Source organism: Stegodyphus dumicola, chromosome 5 (genome assembly GCF_044657685.1).
Source record: "Stegodyphus dumicola isolate Sdum_Otavi_A_Nest chromosome 5, ASM4465768v1".
Taxonomy (NCBI): Eukaryota; Metazoa; Arthropoda; class Arachnida; order Araneae; family Eresidae; genus Stegodyphus; species Stegodyphus dumicola.
The window spans coordinates 59,694,422-59,721,957 of record NC_140772.1 but is presented as its reverse complement, the minus strand read 5'-3'; the positions used below and the strand labels follow the sequence as shown (position 1 = coordinate 59,721,957).

Below are 27,536 nucleotides of genomic sequence, written 5' to 3'. Positions count from 1 at the left end.
TTGACTAATGAATTGTTTTCCGTTATCGCTAATGACTTTTATCGGGACACCGTATTTTAAAATGTATCTGTGTAAGAATCCATCTGCGACTGTTTTGGCTGACGCGCGTTTAAGTGGAACAATTTCTGTTCATTTTGAAAAATGATCTACTATTACTAAAAGAAAACGATTTTTATTTAACTCGCTCTGGGGGAAGGGACCAAGAAGATCTATGCCTATAATTTCATTCGGAAATGTAGCGCGAATGCTATTTAAGTACCTGGCCGGGCTGTAATTAATATCATTTATTAACTGACATTGATTGCAGGACCTGACATACGCCGTTACTATTTTGTATAATTGCGGGAAATATACCGCCTCACGTACCCTTTATAAAGTCTTTCTGACCCCTAAATGGCCCGCTGTTTTCGCGTCGTGTAATTCCTTCAAAATGCTTAATCGAAGCGAGGCTGGGATGATTGGTTTGTACTCAAGATTTTCGTTTGTTGTTTTCGTATAAAATAATAAATTATCTATTATTTCATAGTTTTCTGCTTTATTTCTTATCGCATCGATGTCTGTGTGCTCAAAGCTTTCGGGGTATTTCAAATATGCATAGATATTTCCAAATTCAGGATCAGCTTTCAGTTCAGTAATAATCGTATCTCTAGAATCTAAAATTTTTGAAGTCAACACAGCGCATTTAAGTTCATTTCTTTCATCGTCCAGTTTTATCCGAGAAAGTGCGTCAGCTACATTGTTTTCCTTACCCGGTTTATATTTTATTCTGATATTATATTCTTGGAGTTTTAAAGCCCATCTTATTAACCTGGGTGTTAGGTTTTTCCCCGAGTAAAGTGTACCAACAGCCGCATGATCCGAAAAGACTGTTACTGGCGCTTTGCCGAAATAAACTCGAAATTTGTGTACAGCTATTAATACGGCTAATGTTTCTCTTTCTGTAGCTGTATAATTCCTTTGTGTCTGATTCAACGTTTTACTAAAAAATGCCAGAGGATGGTTATTTTGCATAAGAACCGCCCCACCGCATAGTCTGACGCATCTGCTGCAATTTCCAGGTTTTCGTCCCCCTCCGGGAATTTTAAAACAGGGGCATTAATGAGCGCTTCTTTTAATCTTTCAAATGCTGTGTTTGCTTCCGCTGTCCACGTAAATTTACCCCTTTTTCTTTTGATTACTAAGAGTAGTTCAACAATATTAGCGAAATCTTTTATGAAAGATCGATAGTAAGAACATAACCCAAGGAAAGAAGAAAGTTTCTTGGCGGTGTTGGGCGGTGGGAAATTCTTGATAGCTTTTATTTTTGAATCTTGCGTTTCTATACCCTTTTGCGAAATTTTATAACCGAGATATTAAGTTCTTTAGTTGCGAACTTGCATTTTGAGGCGTTAATTGTAAGACCGGCCTCTTTTAATAATTTAAAAACTTGTTCTAGATCATTAATGTGTTGTTCCAACGTACTACTCGTTATAATTATATCATCTAGATAAATTAAAGTTGATTTTCCTAGGACAGGCTTTAGAGCAATGTCCATAGCTCTCTGGAATGTTGATGGGGCCCCACACAACCCAAAGGGCATGCGTAAAAATGCATAAGTGCCCGATTTTGTTATAAACGCGATTTTATGTATGTCTTCGGGTCTCATAGCTATTTGATAGTAGCCAGACGTTAAGTCCAAAGTAGACATGTATCTTGTCGATTTGATCTGTCTAATGATCTCGTCTATAACCGGCAAAGGGTTAACTGGAAATTTAGTAATACTATTTAGTTTTCTGTAATCAATAGCAAACCTCCAAGCCCTTTTATCCGAAGGAGGAAACTAGTTCTTTTTCCTACATAGTACGACTGGACTCGCGTACTCACTATTTATGGGCGTTATTATTTTATTCTTTAACATCTGAATATGTTCTTCGATGATTACGTCTTTTTGTTTGTCGTACCGATAAGGTTTAGTCCTACAAGGTTTTTCGGCATTTAATTGAATCTTATGCGTGACTATTTGACAATTTCCTGGTTTTTCTGAAAACAAATTAGAAAAATTACTCACCACTTGCTGTATTGCTTGCCTTTCATGGTCATTCAGATGGCTAAGGTCCACTTGCGGTGTCTCCACAGGTTCCACCACCCTCTGGTCCATCTCCAGCACCACGGAAAGGTCTTGAAAATTCAATTTGGCCCTCGCGGCCCTTAAAAACTCCATACCTAAAATAAGAGGATTTTGCAGATTTTTCACTATAAAAATTAATACTTTGAGGCTTTCCTCTTTTACCTGTAAGTTTAATGATAATTTCCCGATGCAGTGACATGTGTTTCCTTGCGCCGCTATAATTTCCGTATTTTTGGTTTTAAATAATCGTACCCTATAAAAATTCTTTTTGAAGAAATTTTCACTCATTTCCTTCTGCTCCTGTATCGATGAGGGCTTCTACTGGTACATCGCCAACCAGGACTTGTATAATTGGTAGCTGTGAGTTTTTTACGATGACCGTATTTAAATGTCTATTTGAGGGTTTTTTAAAACTTCCGGGGTCTGGACCCTCCCTTTCACAGGCCCCTCTACTCGTTTAAAGCTTTCCTTTCAATCTGTGCCTTCTGGGTACGCGGATGTTTATTTTCGAATTTTCTTTTTGGGTCTTGACCTTCGAGTTTCGATGAGTTAGCTTGATAGCTCTTTCCCCCATAAGAGCGATTTCCATTTCTGGTTTCCTCATTTGAAGATTTCCTTCGGGTACTTTGAGAATACGTTGCCCCTCTGGCTTTTTCCGCTATTCTGCGATTTTGAAACTTCACCGCCAATTCGAAGAGCTCCTGTAATGTGCTTGGGTTTCTAATTTCAAAGTAGTCTTGAACAGCGGATAACAATCTTGGTAAGATTATTTCAATAATCTCCGCATCGGGTTTCTTCCCATACAGCATATCCGTCAGCTTAATTTTTCGTAGAATAAAGTCCGTCAATTCTGCTATATCCCGTTGATAAAAACTATATAGTTCGGCTTCCAGCCTTGCGCGATCTTTCACTATGGGGAAGGCCTTTACTAACGATTTTTTGAAATTTTCAAATGTATATGTCTGGCTTCCAAATTCCCCTAATAAAAATTTGCCTATATTTTTCCACCATAGCGCGGCCTGTCCTCTTAGTGCGGATGTGGCGATGGCAACTTTTTGTCTTTCAGGCACAGGGTAGAGCTGAAAGGGATTTTCTAGGCCTTCTAGAAATATCGCCACCGAATTTTTTCCGTCGAAATTGACGTTGGGCTTGATTGACGCTCTCAAAGTCTGGACCAGGTATCCAAATCCTTCCAATTGGCTTGTCATTTCTTGGTGTTGTCCAGCGGTTTCCATCCAATTTTCGGCCATTTCAGTTCGATAAGTGTTCGGGCGCCAATGTAGCGTTGCGCGCCTCCAACTTGCACGCAACCAAGAGGTGACTGTGAAAACTGGATAAAAGACAGTCTTGTTAAGGGTTTAAGTCCCTTTTTATTCAACGTAATAAATTACAAGTGCGTGCTCTTGACGCTCACAAACTGCGCCAACTCGGCGGTCAAATAAAAATAATAACCTGAAAAGAAACTAAAGACAAGACTCTAACTACGAGGCTCTCTAAAAGTAACTAACTCACCGCGTTTTATAATACCGCTGCTAATTCAGCAACTTGAAGATCACTTGAACGATTAACACTACTTCCAGGCAAGCACACAGGCCGAAACGCGGGGTTCTTCACTTTCTGGCCAACTACCTCCGCGCTCGTGAAGTAAGAATATCACACCTCGAACTGGTTTCCTTTCTATTTAAATCAGAATACTTCGCTGATAATTTGAATCCTTGCGCGTTCTACTAAAATTTACATACTCTGGCATTGGCAGTTCCAGGGGAAAGTAAGGCTTGACAGGAAAGATAGTTTAAACTTAAAATAAATGTTAGTTAAAATAAATATAAACCCTACATGTTTAATATGAATATGAGCCAATTTTAGTTAGCTTTTCATGATGACGTGCCTTGACTACGAGTCCTCGCTCGGGTTGTGTTTGGTTTGGCTTGTTTGATTATTAAGCACGTGAAGGCGATCTGTCTAAGGGGAGGTATGCTTTCGTGACAGATTTTCTAAGGGAAACAATCTCGCACTACAAAAATTTAAAACCATAAAAACGCCCATGCAATCAGCTTGTTCACGGGGGTATGAATGCAGGTCAAACTACCAGTATGTTAAGAGAAGCGATTTCAAGAATGTTTAATTATTTTATTTAGTTTGTCATAAGCTAAATAAAATAATTAAACATTCTTGAAATCTCTTCACATTACTGAAATGGCAATAATTTCGAATTATACTATGCTACCACTTTTCCTTTAATATGAAATTTTGAACTTTTCCGTTATCGGACAGCCCACCAGCGACTGAGCGGAGTCTAACGGAACAACTGGTGGTTCTGTCCGAGGTTCGAATCCCGGCAAACGGGCTGGTTGCCAGGATGATATTCTTAGTTTTCCATATGTGTAACATGTATGCAAGCCAATTTCCGTTAGGCAGTCCTCGAACGAAGGCATCCTTCACCTTAGGCAAATAACCATCGAGTGCTTTGCCATAATCAAATAAACCTTTATCCATAACATTCTTCAAATATTTTTATGTTGAAAAGTTCATGCGCCAATGTTGGCCTCCCTTGAATGAAATATGTTGTTTATTTTTTGTTTGTTTTTTATAACAACAATGTTCTTGTTTTCAGAATCTGAATCATCAATAAAATTCTTTTAATAATATGCGATTCTATTTTTTTTTTTTTTGTTTTGTTTAATGAAAAATTAATTTAAGCGACAAATTTCTTACATATAGAAAATTTTTCGATTTTCGAAACGAGTTGCTGTCAAATGCGCATCTTCTCGTTGCTGCATATATTTATTTAAAGCAAACTGCTTGTCGCGTGTGCTTTTATATTTGAAAAGATTCAGAGAATTTTCAACAGGGAAATAAAGTTATTGATTTTACTGAATTTTGTGGATTCTTTGTGTTTTGAGGTAAAAGTCAAACCATCAGATATGTGATAACCTTAAAATAAGAGTATATATAATCACGATTTTGCGGCCAGACATTCCCAGCGAAATATATTACAAGAAATTATCTATGTAGAATTAATGTATATTCCGTTTAGTATTTGAATTTATCAGTGTTATTACACATCAGTTTATCAGTGTAAGTTATATCGAGTTTTAGTTGTGTTCGATATAAGAATTTTATTTGGTTTATATAAATCCGATTCGTTTAATAATATTATATTTATTAAATACTATTTATTAGGTTTCCAAGTCTGTCAAACCCAATCAATGGCCTCCTGGCTAAGATTTCTGATTATCGCTATTTCGACTCATATTCGAACCCAAACAAACGAACTGGTTGCATGGTTGAATTTTGTGATTTCCCCTATGTGTAACATGAACATGAGTACGTTTTACTTAGAAAGTCTTCCATGGAGACATCGGCTGATAGATCTCGTTTCCTTTGCCATACTCAAGAAATCTAAAAATTTTTCAAAAAGACTAACAGATGCATATAACAAAATAAAATTAAGTAAATGCATATAAGAAAATAAAATTAAGTAAATGTATATAAGAAAACAAAATTAAGTAAATGCATATAAAAAAAACTGAAGTAAATGTATATAATGAAAAAAAATGAGGTAAAAACAAATTTTTAATAAATTTTCAATACAGTAGTTTTTAAATTGCTTGTTTTCAAATTTTATTTCACTTTTATGTATGTACTAATATACAGTGTAAGTGTGGGAAAGTGTGCTTGTTCGGCATATCCATATATATTAATTAAATAAATCTGATTTGAAAATGCATGCACCAACGCGCTATTCTCGTAGTTTGAAAAACACTAAAGTATTTTCTGAGAAAAATATTTATAAAAAAAATTAAATTTCGTCTTCTTACTCGGTGCTGTGTAAAAAATTTAAATAAGCTTATTAATTTTTTCTTCTTTATATATAGATTATATATATATGTTTTTTCTTCTTTCATATATAGATGAAAAAAACAAATTAGTTTCTTTTCATCTATATATGAAAAATAACAAAATCTTGCTGTCAGAATGGAAATTCTTAAAAATATAAAACTCGGTTTTTTCGAACAAAAGTTTTTGAGAAATTTCTCTAGGTCAGCAGGTAGTAACAGGACCACTGACTGCTTTGTTTGAAAAACCCGATGAAGTGGATGATTTTACTCCCAAAAGGTTTTCTTTAACAAAGCAGATGCGGTCCAAATGGCTTTACTGAGAAGCGTTCGTATTTGAATAGCTTGAAGCTTGAAAGCTTGAGTTGGAAGACTTCTTGTTCCCGAAGCAATCAGTTATACAGCAATAAAATTTGTTATAGATATTTCTCTCTCTCTCTCTCTGTGAGTTCTTGAAATCTTGGAATGGGTGAAAGTTTATTTTGTTTTACATATATAAGGAAACTGCATGTAAAGCAAAATAATTCAAGGCACCCATTGTATGTTAATCATTGTACGCCCCCCCAGCTCTTCGGTTGGGTATTAAGAAAAGAAATTCCTATACTGCTTTTGTATTACTTGTATAGTGAAGGATTTGAAAAAAATAGCTTCATATGAAAAGTTTTTCTCCGATGAACGAATGCAGCTAAAACATGCTTCTGTCTTCAAGTATATCCACAAAACATGAAATAGTATTGTACTCTTTCGTATTGTATTGCATTTTTATATTACTTCGTGGTAAATATTTTGATTTTTAAATTTCTCTCTCTCTTTTCTCATAATACACAAGTAATCTTTCAAACATGGCTGACCTATGAACCTAAATTTTTATACTATAAAATTTTATATAAAAATTAGCCGTAATCATTAGACACAGCTTTGTGTATATTATATTCTTGAATACATGTCTGCAATTAATACTAAGAATACTATTGATAAAATTCGTAATATAATTAGTAATGAAAATACTGTTTAAGCTAAAAACCGATTTGAATCTTTTTTTCATTATAGGGTAACGTAAGCCAAACAATTTTCGTTAGAAATATACAATTATGCTAACTTGACACATCAGATAGAAAATATTTTATCATCATCATCGGCTATGATAAAAGATTTTTACGCTTAAGATTTTGGATTATGATAAAGCACACAGGACCTATTTGTGTAAGGGAAAGGAAGTCTTCATGGTAGATTTTTTTGTGGGAAACAAACTGTTAATTCACAATCAATTGTACTTATGAAAAACCCCTAAACCTCCCATGCAGCCGCTAGAATTTACCGGTGCTCAGCTATCAAACTGTTCGGTTGCCAACAACAAACTACCAACATCCAGCAATCTTATTCACTCAACTATAGTGAACTTAAACTAATGTTTGTATAGTATTAGTAGTATTAAAATAACGAAAATATTTATTCTAATAAAAATTTTTGTTTGAATATCCTCCCTAGTAAGATATTTCCTTTGGTTGGAGATTTATCAACAATAAATACTATGTTCAAACAAGACATTTATTTAGAGCATAATGCTTCAAAAATGTATGCTGGGAACCCTAGAAAAAAATATCGCCGGAAAATATATCTCCAAAAAATATTTAATTATGCATATTCTTATGATTGATTATTAAATAATTAATAACTTTTATAATTATTAAATGCAATGCTTATTTATACTTTACCAAATGTACAGCAACACTCTTTCTTTACAAAAATACTATATTGAATAAATTATATTGTAAGCTAATAAGTAACAACATTGCTTTGTTTAATTAAGATACAATAACAAGCCGAACAAACATTAAATTGGAAGTCAAACAACAAAAATCCGCGTTATATTTTCAAATTTTCACAATCTAATTTTCATTACATCTTATCTCGTTCATTTGCGCTTTTGCAGCTAAAGATGATGGTTCGGTAAAATAATCGAAACTAGTCCTGTGAAAATTTGAAAATATAACGCTGATTTTTGTTCTTTGACTTCCAAATTAATTGCTTTGTTTGTTATTAATATATCTCATCTTTCCTATTTCAGATAAAATTTACTAGTGCTTCTTGGACTCCTGTCCAAGAAAGAATTTTTAATTTGAATCAATAAATTTATGATACACTGAAAACGGTTTCAAGTTATAATTCCCTTTCTGAATATCTTGAATGTATATAAAAAAGTAAAATGTAAATTTAATATTAATATTATCACTCTTAAAAAACACCCAAATGTTTCGTTTATTACTCTTAAAACTGCGTAATAATTAAGGAAAAAAGAAATTATTTAAAATAATTATTAGTTGCATGCAGTTGAAGGATATAGGAAAATGCTGAAGGTTTTTAAGATTTTTATTTAATGACAAAAATACAGAAAATCGGAAATAATACGCAATGTGTCAGCAATATCTCAGAAGGAATGAAAGTTGCATCAGATATTTATCAGAATATAATTTTAGTGATAGCAGTTTAATCAGTCTGCATTGAAATTCCGGTGATAATCAGTGACATACAGATTTAGGTTACTTAGGTTAAAAATGCGTAATAATTTAAAATTCAACAGGGTAAATTTTAAAACCAATTTATTTGAAAACTAGCAGCTTTGCTGCCAGCCTTCGTCTGGCTTTTAAATGTACCGGAAAAATGGCTGAAGGGAACTCCAAACGTTAAATTTAAAAACTGCGTAGGATTTTACTCTGCAGAACAACTTCATAAAAAAAGTTATTACTTATAACAAAATTACAATGAAATAAGCTATATCCCTTAATACAAATATTAATTATCCTAATAAATAAATTAATCAAATTCCCTTTGCAAAATTTTAAGAACTCAGATGGTATAAAGGAGGTTAAGAACTTTGTTTCCTAAAAAAAGTCAGTCAAAACTTTTCAATATCTTAAAAACAGTGAAATGAGCAATAAAAAAATAAAGGAATGCAAAAAACAAAAAATTCTGAAAAGCAAAGTATAATTAATGATATTTTATCTTATATTTTCAAGGGAAAAAATTACAATGAAATAAGCTATATCTCTTAATACAAATATTAATTATCCTAATTAAAAAATTAACCAACTTTCCGTAGAACAAAAATCATGCAAAACTTTTCAATATCTTATAAACAGGGAAATAAGCAAAAAATAACATGAAAGCAACTCAAAAAACATAAAATTCCGCGCAGAATTTTACTCCACAGAACAACTTTATAAAAAAAATCAATAAAAATGTATTATATTTATATAAAAATTACAATGAAATATGCCAATCTCTTAAAAACAGTGACATAAGAAATACGATGAAAAATTGTTGCCAAACCCATATTTCTAAAAGAATGAAACTATTCAAAATGATGCGATTTCATCAAAAATCTATCAACAACAATAAGACAGGAAAATTGTTGCCAAAATCACATTTTTAAAGATGTGAGATGTGAGAAGTGTACTCGGAGCTTCATTTAAAAAATCTTTTAAAAATACAAAATGTTATCATTTTTCCAAAATTCTTTTTGTAAAAGCATTCGCAAGGATGAAAGTTTAACGTGTCCAAAAATCAAAGAAAAATAAACTGTACATTTTTAAAAATAAACTTTTTTTAGAAAAAATCCCATTGAAAAAGTGTTAAGCTCCCTTTGTTAAATAAATTTGTACTTAATCGATTTATTGAAACACAAAATTTATTTTAAGTTCGTAAAATAGCTAAGTGCCTACGTTTCATGACGATGTGAAAATGGAGTGTGTAGAGTAAAATCTCGCTTTCCTACAGCCCATTCATTATGTTTCAAAATGACACGATTTCGTCACAAAACATGAAATAAAAAAATTCGAATTCGAATTTCGAAAAAATCGCTTCGAAGTGCACTGGCTCTTGTGTAGATGTACCTATGTACCAAATTTCGTAGCCATGGGTCTATTAGCTTACGCGCAGCGCGAACAAAAGGCACACACACAGACACTCTTTCTTTTATTATATGTAGAGAAGATATGTAGAGGTAAGATTGTTTAAGGGAAGGAAACTTTTAAGTTTCGCAGCTGTACCCTGCGGCATTAAGACGGTCATCACGGAGAGTCTAGCCTTTTGCAATTCTTGAGAGCTCACATCTACCGAACAATCTCTAGTAACCAATCTCACTTAACGGAATCATTGAAGTAAAATTCTGGGAGGGATGGGAAATAACAAAAGAACTGCTTGACAATTTTCAGAGGTTTAGGGTTATTTTCGCGACATTTTACGGGAAGTTCGGTCCAAAACTATCGACAGTTTTAAAGGGATTCGCAGAAAATCCCTCGACAGGCTAAGGGTTAAGAAGGGCAACAAATTTGGGGAAGTTTGTTTAGGAACGCGTAAATTTCTCGCCATGCCATCGTATCTAGTATATTGTTATCCTCGCAGGAACGCAAATTTGTGTTCTTAAATGTGCGTTAAGTTACAGCGAGTACAATAAGAGTGAAATACTGAAATAAACTGCTCAAGCACGTCTTATACATCGTCTTCCCACAGTATCCACTAATAGAGGTGAAAGCGTAACCAACAACTTTACATTCATCCTTAGGAGTCAGATTCAGGACTCATTTTACCCCTGACACGCATCTGCTTGATGGCTATAATTATATCAGCAGAGAGCCACGGTCAAAAAGAACGTTCTCTCTCACCAAGATTCTCCTCATTTTTTGTTTCCACCCACTCATACCCTCATTCTGTTTCGCCCTGGAATTTTCAGCAACTATACTTTAAGTGTATTTAATTTTTTTGATGATAAAAGAACTCCCCCCTACGACCAGAGCTTGAAAATTGGGACGGAGCCCACCGGATGTCGGCTCCGGTGCTTCTTAATTTTTGTAATAAATTATAATTCTAGCCGGAACGCGCCAGAACCCTGAATAAGAAGGCTGGGGCTCTTCTTTTATGCAATTGAATGACAATTTCAGTAGAAATATTATTTCGAAAATTTTATTTTAACAATAAAATTGTATTAAAAATCGCTTATTAAATTTCAATTTATCTCTGTACATTTTATTTAATTTTAATTATTTAATTACTTCAATTTTTAATTATTTCAATAAATAATAATTAATTATTTAATAATTATCAATTAAATTATAATTAATTAATTATACAATATTTATTGATTAATTAACAATTTATAAACATTAATTAAATAGCTGTTAATTAATTGGGTAATAATTAACTATTCAATTTAAAAATTATTAATAAGTTTAATAGTTATTTTATTTATTTATTTACTCTTGTTCCTCTTTGCTGACGGTCTTCCATAGTGCTCCGGCACTTCTAATCTTAGAAATTAAGCCCTGTTGGGCACTTCTAATCTTAGAAATTAAGCTTTTAATTCAAAATGAAACATTTCGTTGTATAACAAGATAATAAAATAGGTAAATGTCCTATAAAATATAGTACTAAAACGGTTTTACTTTCATCCAGTTATCAAAATAATTTAGATCTCTTTCTGGAAGGAAAGCAAAGGAAAAAAGAAATGGAGAACAGAAAACAGTATTAAAAGCCAAACTGTTAAAAAAAGTTTATACAGATATTTAATAAACATAAATGGATTACAGTTATATAACCTTAATAGAATGAGATACAAGCTCAGTAAGATGAGGAAACTTCAACTGATTATATTGGATATTTTCAATTATTTAAAAATTTCGAATATTACCGAAGTATTTTAATTACCTTGAAAAGTATAATACCTTACTGGATCATTAAACGTTTGTTGTAGTTACCTGTTCTCTAAAATAGGAGTTCATCACTCTAATCATTTAGAAAGTAATCCAGTGTTGCGTGACATCCATTTACATCTTTAGTACCATTATATTCATGGCCCTTTATTATGCTGCATTCATGTCACTCTATGGCTTTTTATTAAGTCGAAATGAGTTGTTACATGAATGTTGCAGTGTGACCTCACAACAATATTACTGTGTAACTTCACAACAAAGTCACAGCGTGACTTCACGCCAATGTCACAATGTGACTTCACATCAAAATCCCAATCTGCCTTCACATTACGTCGCAATGTGACGTCGCAAAAAGCGGACATTAAGCCAATCCTACAACGTAACTGCAGCATTGAGATCGTCACAATGAGACACGTTTGCAATGTTGCAGCGACGTGCCGTGCTGTTGGGGTGGACTAGAAAGGTATTTCGACATGGGGGTGGGGCAAAGTCCTTTCATGCCACAACTGCTCAGTGCTCAACTTACGTCAATGATTTTGTGTCCTTAAGAAAGAAAAGCATGTATTCTGGATTTAGCAATTAATACTTAAACACGAAATTTATTAATACTTACGAATTTTATTAATACTTACGAATGATTCCCCCTAAAGCTTATTAGTGTAAAAAACAGAGAAAAAAAATCGATCCGCCTTTAACTTTGCCATTTTGTAATGTCAATCGTACTTCTAAATCCAAAATGTTTCTGTCCCTTACCTTACCTCTTGGTGCGACTATACAGGTTGCAAATACCATCTTTTTTTACATTGTGAGAACTATACATTCAAACACGCAGATTCTTCCTTTTTTAATTTCTTTAAAAATAATACAGGGTGAAATTATTAGGTAGCAACAATTTGAAAAGTGATACGCCCTTTATAGCAAACCAACGCAATACATGTTGTATTAAATTGTAAGAATCATTCACATTAATAAATTCAATTTCAAATTGAACATTAAGACTGATTTTTGGACTTGGATTTGATAGAAAAGCTAGTAAGAGATTCAATATATGAACAAAATTACACGCTATAGAATGACATATGAAAATTACGAACTGCAAATAATATATCACGATTTCTTTTAACTTGCAAGGTTCATTCCAAATTAAGTAGCAGAATCCTACATAGTTACTTCTTTGATTTCTGTGCCTTCAGATTTAATTCTCGATTAGGGATTTTAAGGTAACCCACCTCGTTCAAAAGGCCGATTTCAACTGAAAAACTCATTTTTTTTTTTAAATTTAATATTTTTTAATGCCATGTTCTTAGCTATCGAAAACAGCTCTTTTCTGTTCTTGATATGTTGATTAGAAGTGGAGATATACCCGTTTTTCTGAGATACAACAGACCGGAAGTAACTGTCTACCACACCGGAAGTTAAAGTTTAAAGGACAAATTAAAGGTGCAACTTCCACTTTTTTCTGTGTTATATATAAATTAAATAATTTTAAGCCTTTCGATATGTGTATGGAGGTAGGAAGTAAGATGGAGTCGCCCTAAACAAGTTTCTCCCGTACCCTGCTCTGAAGCATCGGCGATCCCTACGTGGTGACCAAAACATTGGGTCATTTACCATTGAGTTCTATGGGATTTGACGAGTTCAGATGTAAATATTTTGTAATTACGTCGTAAATATACATATAAATGTATATATTTTCTTTTTCTACAACACTTCAGAGTCCTAAGTATGTGAAAACAACATATAAATAAACAACATTTCATTCTGAACGGAATTAAATGCTATACTTTTCACAGGACAGTTTTCTCAGAATAGTTTAATTTGAATGAAATATTTTCACAAGTTTTCGTTAATTACATTAGGAAAAAAAATTAAGGTAATTCGATTTTATTCGGTTAAGGTACAAAAATTAAGATGAAAGTTTATTGTATTATTAATATTAAAATTATGCAAGGTTTTTTTTTTTTATTTATAGAGCTTCTTCCTAAAATACTTTCTTAAATATGACATGATTTTTTGGCTTCTGAGGCATCTTTTAAATCGAAAAATGTAAGTCAATTTATAATTAATGCTCTATTCGGTTCATTTTAAATTAGAGAATTATTAGGAATTAGCGAAATAATTAAATAGGTATGAAATAGTACTTGACTTTATCTGAACATTTCTGAAGGGAATAAAATAAGTTTTTTTTTAAGTATTATTTAAAACTTGTAACTGAGTTATTATAAAATGTAAGGGGAATAATTCTTTTAATTATACTTATCAGATTTTTTTTTTACTCTTCATTTCAACAATACATATTCCAAAACTCTTTATTACGTTCTTAAGTGCGCATCTCATAGCATTTGCTTTACAATACCTTTTAACAGATTGCTTTCCAATACGAACAATTCTTGCTTAAATAGTTTTATAACGTATTTGTCAACAGGATTTCAATTTATGTTTACAATTTAATATTAAGGTTATTATATAGTATTTAGATAACATTTATAATCATTATAAATTAGATACATTTAATAATTAAATTTCTTCACAGTACTTTCACAGTTGTTTATAAGTGAATAAATTCTTCATTTCAAATACATTTATAAATAATTTAATAATTATTTATAATATGAATATTTAAGTATTTTGTCAAAGGCAGATACATGCTTTTTGCAAGCACATGCATAAATACCCATATATATTTCCTATTTTTCATTTCCGGCATGTGCAAATCTTTAATTTCTGTGCATTCACTATATTTTTCGTGTAAAATAATTTACACTAATTTAGCATACACCCAAAAGTTTTACATAAAAAATATATATGAATATAATTTGAATGAAAGTTATAAGTATTATTTTTAATACCCACTCAAAGGTCAGTTTTTCTTCGAAATTCCTCCACGATGGCATCTCTCTCTTTAGACAGATAGCCCTTGCATGCGTTACTCTATTTAATAAAAACTTAATCTGACCTATGTGCCTAATTACAAATATTTTAACATACATAATTTTATATTTATAAAACGTGTAAGCCCAAAGTGATTATTTTTCAGATATATAAAATTAAAACGATGGATTTAAAATGAGCAGCAGTAAAGCCTCTCCTCTAAAACATTTTAAAAGGTACATGTTACAATAATATATGCATGTGAAAAAAATTTGTTTTCTTTAAAACATTTTGACGTTTGGAAAATAAAAGTAGCGAAAACTCTATCAAGGGTATCGAAAGACGTATACAATTTTAAATGTACCGTAAGGTATTTTTCATTCTTTAAGCATAACATTTTTCTTAAAATCTATATTTTTGTAATGCAACAGCTTATAATTTTATAAAACAAATTCATAATCAAAATCGCTGTTGTTAGTTATCGAAAAATAACCAAGATGTGATTTTTGCGTAAATGTCACTAAACTATACAAATTGCTATTATCCATCACACTATGAATGTTTCTTTCATGCGAAAATGTCTCTTTTTCGATTTCTACGGAACTGTCGTGTGTCGAAATACTATCAGAATCTTGTCAAGCGAGCTTCTGAATGTAAACAAAGAACACCCCATCTGGTGACCCAAGCTTCAAAGCAGTGCTTCAGTTTTAGCGCGGGTTGGCCCCTCCTCCCTTTCCTACCTCCATGGATATGTGTGGAGAATCTGGCAAAGTATTTTCATTATATATTTTCTCTTTTACGTTTGGCAACAACGTTTCGAACTTATTGTTTTGTTTACATTGAGATTTCGATATTTCGGTTTTGTGTACAAATTTCCTGCACTAATTTATAAGCTAAAGATTCATTTTTCTGCACTTTTTTTATTCTGTTTAATAATCGAAAGTTCGAGAATGCCAAAATTTATACGTAGTCATTCAAAAAAGCGAAAATTTTACAGCGACTAATACACTAAATATGTGACTGCTGATGCTGGTAATCACAATGAAATTGAAACATCTGTCTATGAAATTATCTGGAACATTTATTGCAAATGAAAAAAGTGATTTTGATGAATTAAAAGGCAATCATAACGTTAAGGTTTCTATTCTTTTAAATGTTATACTCTCACTTTGTCACATATAATGCAGGAGCATTTTTAGCGAATATTTGTGTATATAATGTCATGTAACAATCTGAAAACTTTAAACGAGATTTTTGATTAGTTGTTTTTTTCATGATTTCTGTTCACGGCAACCATGATAACTCTAAACTTTCATTATAGAATCACTTGAAATTTTGCACACACGTTTTATACATTATTATGCATAATGTAGACTAGCAGTTAAAAAATTAATCCCATAGAATTTAAGTTATATAACTTTTTCTTCAATAGCATGTGTATTTTTTTAAAAAAATTAGCGTTTACTGACATATTTGGCTAGTGAATCAATATTTTCAAATTATTCTGGTTCAATACATGTTTCTAAGTAGTATGTATAAAATAAAGCAGAAAATAGATTTTTATCAACAATATTTTCCTGTCAGTGACGGTTGATATTTTTATTAATTTTGATATAAAATTTTCAGTTTTTTGCGTACATTTCACAAAATAATATTTTTTTTATCGCTTCTGCAGTGATTACATTTAAGTTTGAGTACGATTCATTAAAAAAAAAATATCTTAAATTCAAAAATATAACAAACATTTTGAAAAACGCCCTTCGAACGAGGTCGGTTACCTTAAAGAATTCATAACTTGCATTTTATCTGTTTAAGTTAAAAATGCTGCATTTTATTTGTTCTTAATTACTTAGAAAATATGTCAACTGGTTATTCGATCATAATGCGAATTATACAGTAACAAATTAATACGTATAAAAATAAGTACTTTATAATAAATAGTTACAATTAATTTCTACTTCCACCGCTTTTTGTTTTGATTTGCAAAAGGAGAAACCTTTCCTTTAGGGGGCCGCCTTTAATAATTTTCAGGTTTGAGTCTAAGGAATACAAAGGGACCTTTCTTATTTCCCGCTCACTGCTATCCCTAAACTGGGGTAGGTTATGAAGTATTTCATAGTCGAATGCTGGAATATTAACTTTTGTAAAAACTTGAATTTAGCTGTTTCAGGTGCTTCCAAGGCCCTCCTATCTGCGTCATGCAGAGAATTGCGTCACTGCACCATATAGCATGGCCGACTCTATCATGGCCTTGAAGCGAAATCAGTTTCGGAAGGTCAAGTGATCAAAATAGTCGATCTTTTTCTCTTCACTATAATCGCGAAGTTTAACTTGTCAAAAATAGGTTTATCTTAAAATAAATATAAGTAAAATTAATAAACGTGAGTAAATCGCATGATTTGCATTAAATTTTTCATAGTGTAATATTTTCACAGGTAGTAAAATGCATATCTTCAATAATTTTTAAAACAATTATGTTTATCTTACTAAAAATATCATTGAGAATCACCACATATTAACTTTATTTCTGCAATTTTAATAAAAATGGAATCCATTTATCTAGTCTAAATCAAATTTGTTCCCAAAATAATATAAAATCCACAAAAAGGGAAAAATTCAATAGATTTATGGATGTAAATTTTATTTAGATTTTCTTAATACTAAAATAAATATTAAGGGTAGAATATTTTGTAAAACTTCATGCTGCTACCATCGCATCAGCTATATAAATTTTTAGATCCATAGTCATCTCTCATCACTTCATTCACTAATAAAACACGGAAATGAATTAAAAATTTCTAGAATGCTAGAAAATTTGTGTATAAACGTACATGCATATTATGCTATAAATAAATCTTTCAAGAAAATTTCGAAAAATTAAATGCTAATTACATTCATAAAAAAGGACATCCTTCTATTTGTGCCAGCTCCAATTTCATGTTGTATCACTTTTTCCTAAAGGTAAGTGATTAGGCTCACCTAAGAGGTAAGTGATTAGGCTCGTTTTTTTTTAAGTGGTGCTCCCCAAATTACAGGCCTATTCCATTATCAAGAATAGATTCATAAAATTTGAAGCTGTACCATATACACGCATCCTACACCTTACATAATTTATGCAGAAACATACATAAAAATAAACAGTTGTGACTTATTAACTGAAATTAATTTGTAAAATTTTTAACTTTTTTATATGAACATTTTATATTAATTTTGTCATTTTATTATTTTGTATAATTATTTAACATTATTTGACAAGTTTGATGATGAAATTATAATATCGCATTTAAAACGAAGCTTCTTCTCACTTCCTAATAATTATCAGTGATTCATAAAAATGCTTTATACAAATTACGGGTTTTTTAATTTACTTAAATCTCGCGGAATTTTCCTTAACCATTCAGCTCTTCTTTTAGGTGATTTAGGTAAATAGTAAGTAGTGACATTCTCGCTTTTGTCGTAATTGGATTTGCAAAATTGGATGCTAAAACGAAACACTTGGATAGGCTTGAGAAGAGCTACAAATTTTCCCAAACAAATCTAAAAATTAAAATGATATAAACCAAAATATAGATAAAACTATTATTTACCATTGCATAAAGCTTAAGTTATTTACAATCACTTAGAATAGCAAAATAATCCACTTACATAACACTATTGGCATAATATATATCCAAAAAATTGGACGACCACGGATTCGTAATCACATACTACCACAAAAACACATCGACCATCTGGATCACGTGATTTTTGCGCTTCAAGGCCATTATAGAGTTGGCTGTGACCATATAGGTAGTGTGCCCTTAAAAACTCAAAAGAAAACGAATTCTATTATCTACATATACTTAAAGATTCTAAAGTTAAAAGTAAATTGGAGTCAAATCAAGGCTATTCCTCAACTATATTAACAATCGTGTAAAAGGGGCTTAACACAAAATCCAAACATATCAAAATTAAAATAAGAATTTATAGTAGTGCAATGAATGTAAAAATGAAAAGCAAAAGGGAAAAAAAATAAAAATAATAATTAATCTTCTTTTATTGAAATGCTGATTCCGAACTCATCAAAGGAAAATGAATTAAAGCTTCTATATACATGCAACGGAATCCGTATTTTAAGTTTAAACATGTAAATGTAGTTCAGCAGGACATTTAAGGGCCTCCTAAGCCTTCGGGCCCCTATGCGATTGCGTTCGTTGCATACCTTTATTTACGCCACTGGCTTCCAGACGCAGAGTAATAACGGGAGCTTAATATGCGGTGCGAGTTAATTAGTTTCAAATGCGACCTAGCCTCCATTTTTTTTATCAAGTTCTATAGTTTAACAACTATATCCCGTTAGCCAAACATTGCTTCACGTGTATTCAGGTCAAATTTCTGATCATTCTAAGTAGTTCTTATTTTTCAGAGTTTAAGAAATTGGAATTTTAATTACAATCATTCTATACTTGCGGTATTTTCAGTTTTCTTGAATTCTGACGTGCGGTTCTTACTAATTTGAAGTTTGACCATTTCACTTTTATGCATCATTCACCCATAAAATATTTGACAAAATCGCTTTATTAAAATGCAATGATAATATTTTATCGCAAACATGTATTCAAATAAAGATTTTAATCTGAATAATGATTTAAAGAATTTTTTATTCACGAATTGTGTAAATGTATGAAACACGGAAAATGTCTGCTTTCATACCACCTGCTCTTTAATTGTCAAGAACCGTTTAAATTCAAGTGTTGTCTCACTATCTGCAGCTGAAGCGAATTGTTACATTTTTGCTACATACCTGCTGTTTATGTAAAATGCCTGATGAGAAGCAATTGTCTATATTTTCAATCATTTATAGTTTTAAAATAACGCTATACTGCAATAGGATTTATTGAAGATTTTTTTTTTTCCTTTGCGCATGCGGATTAAGAACATGTACCAACCACCAAGTGACCATTGATCTTTCTCCGCCTCCTTCTAACGGCAGTGATGCGTTAGTGGGCAGCACGCATAATTGTTTGCTTGTGTATCTGTAATGGAAATTGCTTGAAATTGTGCAAAAATGACTGGGAACATTGGAATGGAAAACTTGATTCCCATTGTAAATAGATTACAAGATGCTTTTACAAAGCTTGGAGTTAATTTATCACTCGATTTGCCTCAGATAGCAGTAATAGGAGGGCAGAGTGCTGGAAAAAGTAGTGTTTTGGAGAATTTTGTGGGGAAGTAAGTATTATGATTTAAAAAGTACGAAATAGAGTATATATATATGAATTATAAATCTGAAATTCGAGTGAAATTTTAATTTGTATTGGCTATATCACTGCTTCGATTTCATTTAATACCGTAGTTCATACCTCTTGTTAACATACATGAACCGCTCTTCTTTACAAGTTACTGTAGTAAGAAATAAATTTATTAACTGAAATTAGCTTCTTTACTTATTGTTTTGCATCAGGTGTTATTTTTTAAGGTAGAATAAAAATTTTGCATTATTAGCTTGCAGTTCTATTTATGAGCGCGTGAAAAATTGCTTACATTTTATGAAAAGATTGAAAAATAAAAAGATATTATTACGGTTTGAGTAATATATTCTGCAATTTATCGTGTTTTTTGTGAATAATATGTAGTGATTTCAAGCAAAACGCATTGCTTTGTTTACATAGGATTGATTTTTCATGTTTTATAATCTTCCTAAGTTTGTATGTATATAATGTATTCATTTCAGCCGAAAACTGACGATTGTACGTTAGCATTCATCACTGTTTGCTTTTGTCTTGTATGGAAGTTATAGTTTAGCTATTTATTAATGTGCTTATTTTTCTGTTGTATCTGTTAGATGTTTTTAAGAAGCAAAGCAAAAGTACATCCAGTAATGATAAAAATCTAATTTTATACAGCATTTTGCCTTCTTTTTTTATATTTTTTATCTTCTGTATATATCTGATTGAAAATATCTGAAAATTATTGTAAATTGCTAATAAACTAAATTATTGGTAGTGAATAAATAAGATGAATGAAATGTTTGTTATAATTAAAAAAAAATAAATTAGAAAATGTTGTATGATCAAAGTTTGTAATTTATTTTTAGTGATAAATTAACACAGCATAATTTTTTAATGGAATGAATAATTTGCTGAAGTATTACTTTGAATTTTAAGGAAAATCACATTGCTGTTTTATATAGGCATTGTGAAGTAATGCTTATTTGATCAAAACAACATGCAAGGAATTTAAGTAATTTCAAGTAATATTTAAAAATATATTGGCAATTTGTACAAAATCCTTACAACTGTCATATTTATTACATTAGAAAGTTGGAGTTTAATTTACATTTTTAATACTTTTATTGTTTATGCTTAAGTCATGTAAATATGGAAAAATTTTGAAATGAAAATGATTAATTATTGTATGTTTCTGTAGTTTGTTAGACTTGGCCTTGTATTTAGGTGAATGTTTCTATTTAAAATTTGCCTTAAATCCATTTATTGGATTTTCCATTGCATATGGTTGCCTTTTTAAGTAAATAAGTTCTATAAATATGTTTTATATTATAAACTGCATATTATGTTTTAATATGTCAATGAATTTATTTTTAATGTTCATTTTTTTTTCTCCAGAGATTTTTTGCCAAGGGGCTCTGGTATTGTAACAAGACGTCCTCTTGTTTTACAGTTAATTTTCTCCAACCAAGGTAATTGATGTTAATTTTTATTGCTGATTTATGGCCAGTAGTGCCAATAGTATTTAAAATTTTTATAAATGTGTATTTTGTCTTACTAAGTGCTTAACAAGTATAAAGAAGTGACAGTACTTCTTTATTATTACAACTGTCAATTTTTAAATGTCAGGTTTGTGCCAGGATTATTGCTTCAAATTTACTTCTCATGTACAGTTTGTAGCTGCTATTTCTATAGTTGCTTTTAATATGGCATCAGTAGCATTTTTGAGTCCCAGCTACTGTCACCTCATGAATTGCACAAGGTAAGACTTGCAATAGTGACAAACTGTGCCTCATTGATTTTTATTCTGCTGCTTGGCAAAGTACCACTGTATGTGAGTACCTGTTGTTAGATCAACTAAACTAAATTTATGGTTCATGATAAAATATCACTTAACTTGTTTTACAGCTTCTCTACTTTGTATGTTCACCAACTATCTGAATAAATTGTCAATTCCTCTTTAACATGATCAGTGATTTTTGCCATGGATGTCATTATCTCTCTATTTAGAATGTGAGCGGGAAAGAATTCACCAGTTTCTTGCCATAACTGGTCAAATATCCAGTATTATGGAAGAATCTTGCTGACTTTGTTTTCTTCCTGTATGAATAGATTTTCATTTATGTCAGTAATTTTTTCAGAGCCACATATTTACTTGTTTGGTTGTTGGATTAGATGTAGAGAATATACCTCTCTCATAAACTCTTCAAATCAGTAGTCATATTTTCGTAAAAGCCGAGTTGCTTTATCCAGCTCTTAATAGATGTCATTTCTTCTGTCCAACAGTAAATAAATTTCTGTGCTATTGCAAACATATTCTAAACCCATTGAAGCATTTTTTTAAAATTTAATTAATTAATTTTTTAACTCCACAAGAATAGCAACTGACCAGTTTGGAGGGAAACCCATCAATGTTAAATTCCGTACTTCTCTCTGCCTTTGAGCATTTCACATAGCATCTTCAAATACTTTTATTGATATGTCATTTTATTTAATTGGCATATTTGCATTATTCAAATGCAAGAAAGTGTTTCTTTCTTGGAAAAAAGATATAACATCATCGGTAAAAGTATAGTTTAGGGTTCTCCTTGGCGAAACTTGGCGATTTTTGGCGGTACATGGATACCGATTTTGTGCAATTCTTTGACTCATTATTTTGGCTTGTGAAGCGGCGATTTTTTGCGTCAAAAATCCCCGCTACACAAAGCGAAAATAACAAAACAAACAGTTGCACAAACTCAGTATCCATGTACACATCCACTTATTTTCACTTAACCCCCCCCCCCGAATTGCATAAAAATGGCACTGCGCACTCTGACTTTATCCATGTACATGTCGACCTATTTTCACATTAAAAAAAAAAAAAAAAAAATCCGAGAATTGCACAAACTTGCATTGCGCACTCCCTTTACTTTGTCCATGAACACATCGATATATTTTTACTTAAAAAGTCAAAGGAGCACCAAAGTCTACAATACAGGCAAACAAAAAATACATAATCTCAATAAAATACATTTTAAACCAAGCAATAAAATAACATAAAAAAGGAAAAACATGTTATACATTTAAGCACTACCATATATATACCAGCAAATATTCAATATATACCAGCAAATATTCACTTACTATGATTTTTGAGTTCGCTTCGTACACCCAGAGCCACGTATAAATCAAAATATCATACTCAAACGACTTTTTTTCAAACCAGGTACTCTTTCTGATCGAACGCTTCACATAGTGACCATCTGAACCTTTCTTCCTACAAACCCATTCAAATCCATCTAAACGGTTTTAACGCACACCACAAAAACGCTTACAAAACATCCCATGATTCAAAATTTCCCAGAATTGTGCATCTGATTACGTCACAATAGGGTTTCCATAACATTCAACTACTCAGGCTACCATAAATGAAACAACAACTTCGCCATAATACAAGGGGTACCTTAAAGTCTACTAACATTTTTTTTTTAAAGTAGAAAGTACGCTAACATGTTGAATACTCGGAGCTTTTCTGGTGGAGATAATTTTGTGATCGTGAATTGTTAACATTTGTATGAAGAAAGAAAATTCTGTAACATGAGATTTACTCAGAGTTTTACTTGTTGCAGACAAACTCTACATGATCATTATTAAGAGTGCTGGCCTTTTAAAATGGTGTGTGGTAGCAATTCATCGCTAATCTTCGTGTCTTTTACAAAATGGGGAGGGGTGTAAAAATAAGGAAGTTCTGAGATGACTTTTTTCATGCTAAAACAGTATTAATAATTTAAAAAAATCTTCATTATCTAGGTATATATGTAATTTTCATCTTTTAAGATATACAGGATGTTTATAAATGAATGGTGCAGTTTTAAAAATTAATAATAAATCAATGTATTTTCTTACTTGTCTAAAACCTACACAGTAAGCAATGTCGACTATCCAAGTTTCTCATGTGCTATCTGCTGTTTGCTTGTCATGCTTACTCCACAGCATCAATTTCCAAGATGGTGCCGCTACAGGAAAAGGCTTTCTGTGTGGTCCTTTTCAAAGTATCCAGATCTGTGGTTTCAGTACAGCATGAGTTTGATGCATGTTTTCTGTGTGATGTCCCACAAGAAAGTGCATAGCCCATTTTTCTTCAACAAGAAACTGATTGTCTGCCCGGTGGCAAAGTGGCTAGCTAGTCATGCAGCTGCACCGCAGGTTCTAGATTTGATTCCCAGGCTGGGCAAGGTTGACTCAGCCTTTCATCCCTTGAGTGGGTCAATAAAATGAGTAACAAGTTCACTTCAGGACTAAACACCAGGGATCCTGCAACAAGCTGACCACTTGCCCAGAGCATAGGCTGATGCATTCCGGGGCCCAAGGTCAAGAAAGCAGAATTTGTGACACTGCAGGCCGTGGCCCACTAGGGCTGTTGTGCCTCTGAATTTTTTTTGTGATTGGTGACTCATTTGTAGACATGTCGGAAACCTGGTTGTTTCCCTAGGTGAATACCAGTTATGATGATTATGTTTTGCAACTGGATGGTGCTTCGCTCCATTTTCACAGGAATGTACAAGAGCTTCTTAATCGGGTTCTTCACCAATGCTGGATTGGACATGTTGCAACAGCAGAGAATAACCTTTTCCCCTGGCCATCGCGTGTGCCAAATTTAACACTATGCCATTTCTTTCTTTGGAGGTTTGTTAAAGAGAGAGTTTCTGACTGCCATCGCCTGTGTCCGTTGAGGAAATTTGTAGTCAGATAAAAAACTTGCGGATGTGTTACACCGAGTATGGGAAGAATTTGATTACCATTTAGATATGTGTACCAAGGATTGTGATTAATGTGTGAAAGATTGTGATTAATGCATAAAAATCTTGGGCAGTTGCTACTGCTTATGCTGTAAGATTGCTGTATAAAATAATACATCTATTTATTTTTTTTAAAAGGTCACTATTCATTTATAAACATCTTGTATATCTATTTTTATTTCAAACTTCGGAGATCTGGGAAAAAGTCAAGCAATAAAATGAATACAAAACTTAAGCATTCATTAGTTAGGCTTTTGCATATCTTGGGTAAGTCAGCAGTTACTACTATCAGATGACAGTCAAAAATAGAAGTTCTGTAAAATTAAAATGCTACAAAGTAAAGCTAGCAAATGAATTTAAAGAAAGGAAACATATAAAGCATTGCTTAAGTTAAGATGTATTTTCATGAAACTTGGTTGATCATATGTAATACTTGCTGAGTTTGTTACATCGGGTGATAATGTGACCCCAGGTTCATTAAGTTTGGTCAGTAACAAATATAGCATGAACTGACCAAAAATTTGATTATAAATATGATTTTATATTAAATTATTATCTTCTTTTTGCTTGCATCTCATAAAGTATAAATGTTGATGCATTTCTTTTTTTTTTTTTTTTTTTTTTTTTTAAGTTTTTGAACTACCCTTAATAGCGTTATCTAAAAATAGCTTTCTTAAATAGAAAGATTTATTTTATACTGAATTTTTATAAATTCCTTGGATAAATAAATATATTCTGTCCGTAATTATCTACATTAATTTTAAGTTAAATTTTAATTTGGAATGCAAGTTTAAATGCAAGAATTATTTAAATTCTTTCGAATAGCTTACTCAGAAATTATGTAAAACCGCAGTGCATTTGCTAGTGCATTCTCATTAGAATTGAGAAATTTAACCCTTGACTTTGCCTTTTTCTATATTTTCGCCATCGGGTGAGTGGTGTGATTTCATCCTAATTGACTTAATTACTGCCTGCGAATGAATGGCCTTAGGGCATAAAATTGAACTAATTCTGTTTGGCATCGGTTGTACCATTATTGGCGACTTTAATTGCCTGCACCGGCAAAATGGAGAAGTACCAATAATGGAAATCCAGTTAATCCATTCCGCACCCCGAAAAATTTCATTTCTATTTCAACTTCAGTAAATATACCTGGTGTTTTTCGGAGAAGATCCAAGTACAGATTTTTAGCCGTAGCGCAAATGATAGCTTCCGCAACCGAATAGCCTTTTAACTGCTTTTTGTTAATCGCACCAACAACAGCTTTTCAATATGTTCTAGGAGTTTTGGACAATGCTTGGAAATAACGGTAACACCTTTGGCCACATCAAATTTCTTAATTTCTTCCTTACTCTTCAGAATAGTGTAGATCGTCGATATCGAGCGGCCATAAGTCTTTGCCAATTCCATTACTCTTATACTACGCATATGTTTTACACTATGCATATGTTTATCTATGATTTCTTTCTTAATTTCAACAGCCATGGCTTCCTTCTTTATCTTTGCAGCACTATATGAGGCAACTGAGGCAACAGTCTTCGTTGGAGGCATTGTAAAATAATTATTTTCATGTTAAATATAAAAAACAATTAAATCACAAGTGTACAAATACATTGATCAAAGAACATTGAGTGATTGGGAAATGCGCCACACACCAACAGCCTGGCTCATTACTCAAGTCAGTGCTCTTATTTAGAGACAAATTTTTTCCTCATACTTTCCTCTGAAATTCAAAGATCTTGAATTTCTCATATGTAGAGGTGCTCTCATTTCGAGGTTCCACTGTGTTATGCTTTGTTTCAGAATTCATGAATGAATAAATTTGTGTGCAAACTGTATGTTTTAAAGCTTTATAAAGAATTAGAAATGAAGATTTTGGTAAGATTGTTAATTTTCAAGGTTAATTACCACTTATGAGAGTGTAGACTTTTTTTTTTTTTTTTATGGTTGTTAAGACTGAAGAGCTGTGTGAAGTACAGTAGCATCTGATAATTATAACTGAACTCGAACATTTATGAAAATTATTGAAATGTGCTACTGAAAGAGAGTTAACATTCCTATAAGACAACTGCAGTACCTTATTACTTATTTAAATGAATGTTAAGTAAAATATTGTTTTAATCATTTTTAAGATTTAATTTTGACATTTTAAAATTGTCTAGTGTATGTTTTTTTATAGGGTAATATAAGTTTTAAATGAACAGAAATATATGATTTTTTTTTCAGATTTTAAAGTTCAATTGTATTTATATTTAATATTTTTCATGATTTTTTATAAAATATTTAGTTTAGGAATAACAATAAAACTTTTCAAGGCAATCGCCTTCCTCAAGAGTAGAAAACAACCATGTGATGGCACTTTAAGTTAAATTTCTAGTTAGACTCATTTATCAAGTAGGATGAAGGTGTTTTGGATAATAATTTTTTTTGACATTTCACAGGAACTATTATTAGCAATTAAGGATAGAAATGTATACATATTATCTTCTTAAACAAAAGTATGTATTATAAAAATACTTGCATAGGTACAAAATATACTATTAGTGATGATATAAAATACCGTTAAATTTCATGAAAATATCAAATGATGTTTTTTTATGTTAATTATATAAACTATAATCATTATTTTAAACTATAACTGTTATTATTAATCTATAATTAACAGTAGGCACGGTTTTAATGAGCAGTAAATGGAAAGCATCTTCTGGAGATAAAAGATTTCATCCCCACTTTTGTTTTGTATCTATTGTTTTGAGATTCCTTGGTTTCATCAAAGCTATTTATGCCTAAAGAAACTCTAAAAAAATAATTAGAAATGACTGATTTTTGTTCCAGTAATATTCTGCATTATTTTTTGGTTAAACTTTTTTTTTTTTCAAAAATGATTGTCAGTATTGTAGTTGGATTTTATTTTAATAGCAAAGTTATTTCTTTGAGAAATAAGCACCATTATTGTTATTTTAAAATTTTCACATTATGGTATAATTTGTAATGTAATTTAGCATAGACTTTTATGAATATAG

The 27,536-nt window shown here is 31.6% G+C and overlaps 1 protein-coding gene across 5 annotated transcripts in view; it reads left to right on the top strand.

Moving 5' to 3' along the window:
• Positions 1-19,305: 19,305 nt before the first annotated feature.
• LOC118190433 (dynamin-like) overlaps positions 19,306-27,536 on the top strand; it is a 92,478-nt gene continuing 84,247 nt past the window's right edge. For 2 of the 5 annotated variants that reach the window (XM_085816682.1, XM_085816683.1), the window contains exons 1-2: positions 19,306-19,736; positions 21,131-21,204. In XM_085816682.1, the coding sequence (XP_085672808.1) occupies positions 19,573-19,736; positions 21,131-21,204 (238 nt within the window). In that variant the 5' untranslated portion in view covers positions 19,306-19,572. The remainder of the gene's footprint in view (positions 19,737-21,130; positions 21,205-27,536) is intronic. The other 3 variants (XM_035361142.2, XM_035361139.2, XM_035361140.2) reach the window with 3 other exon arrangements.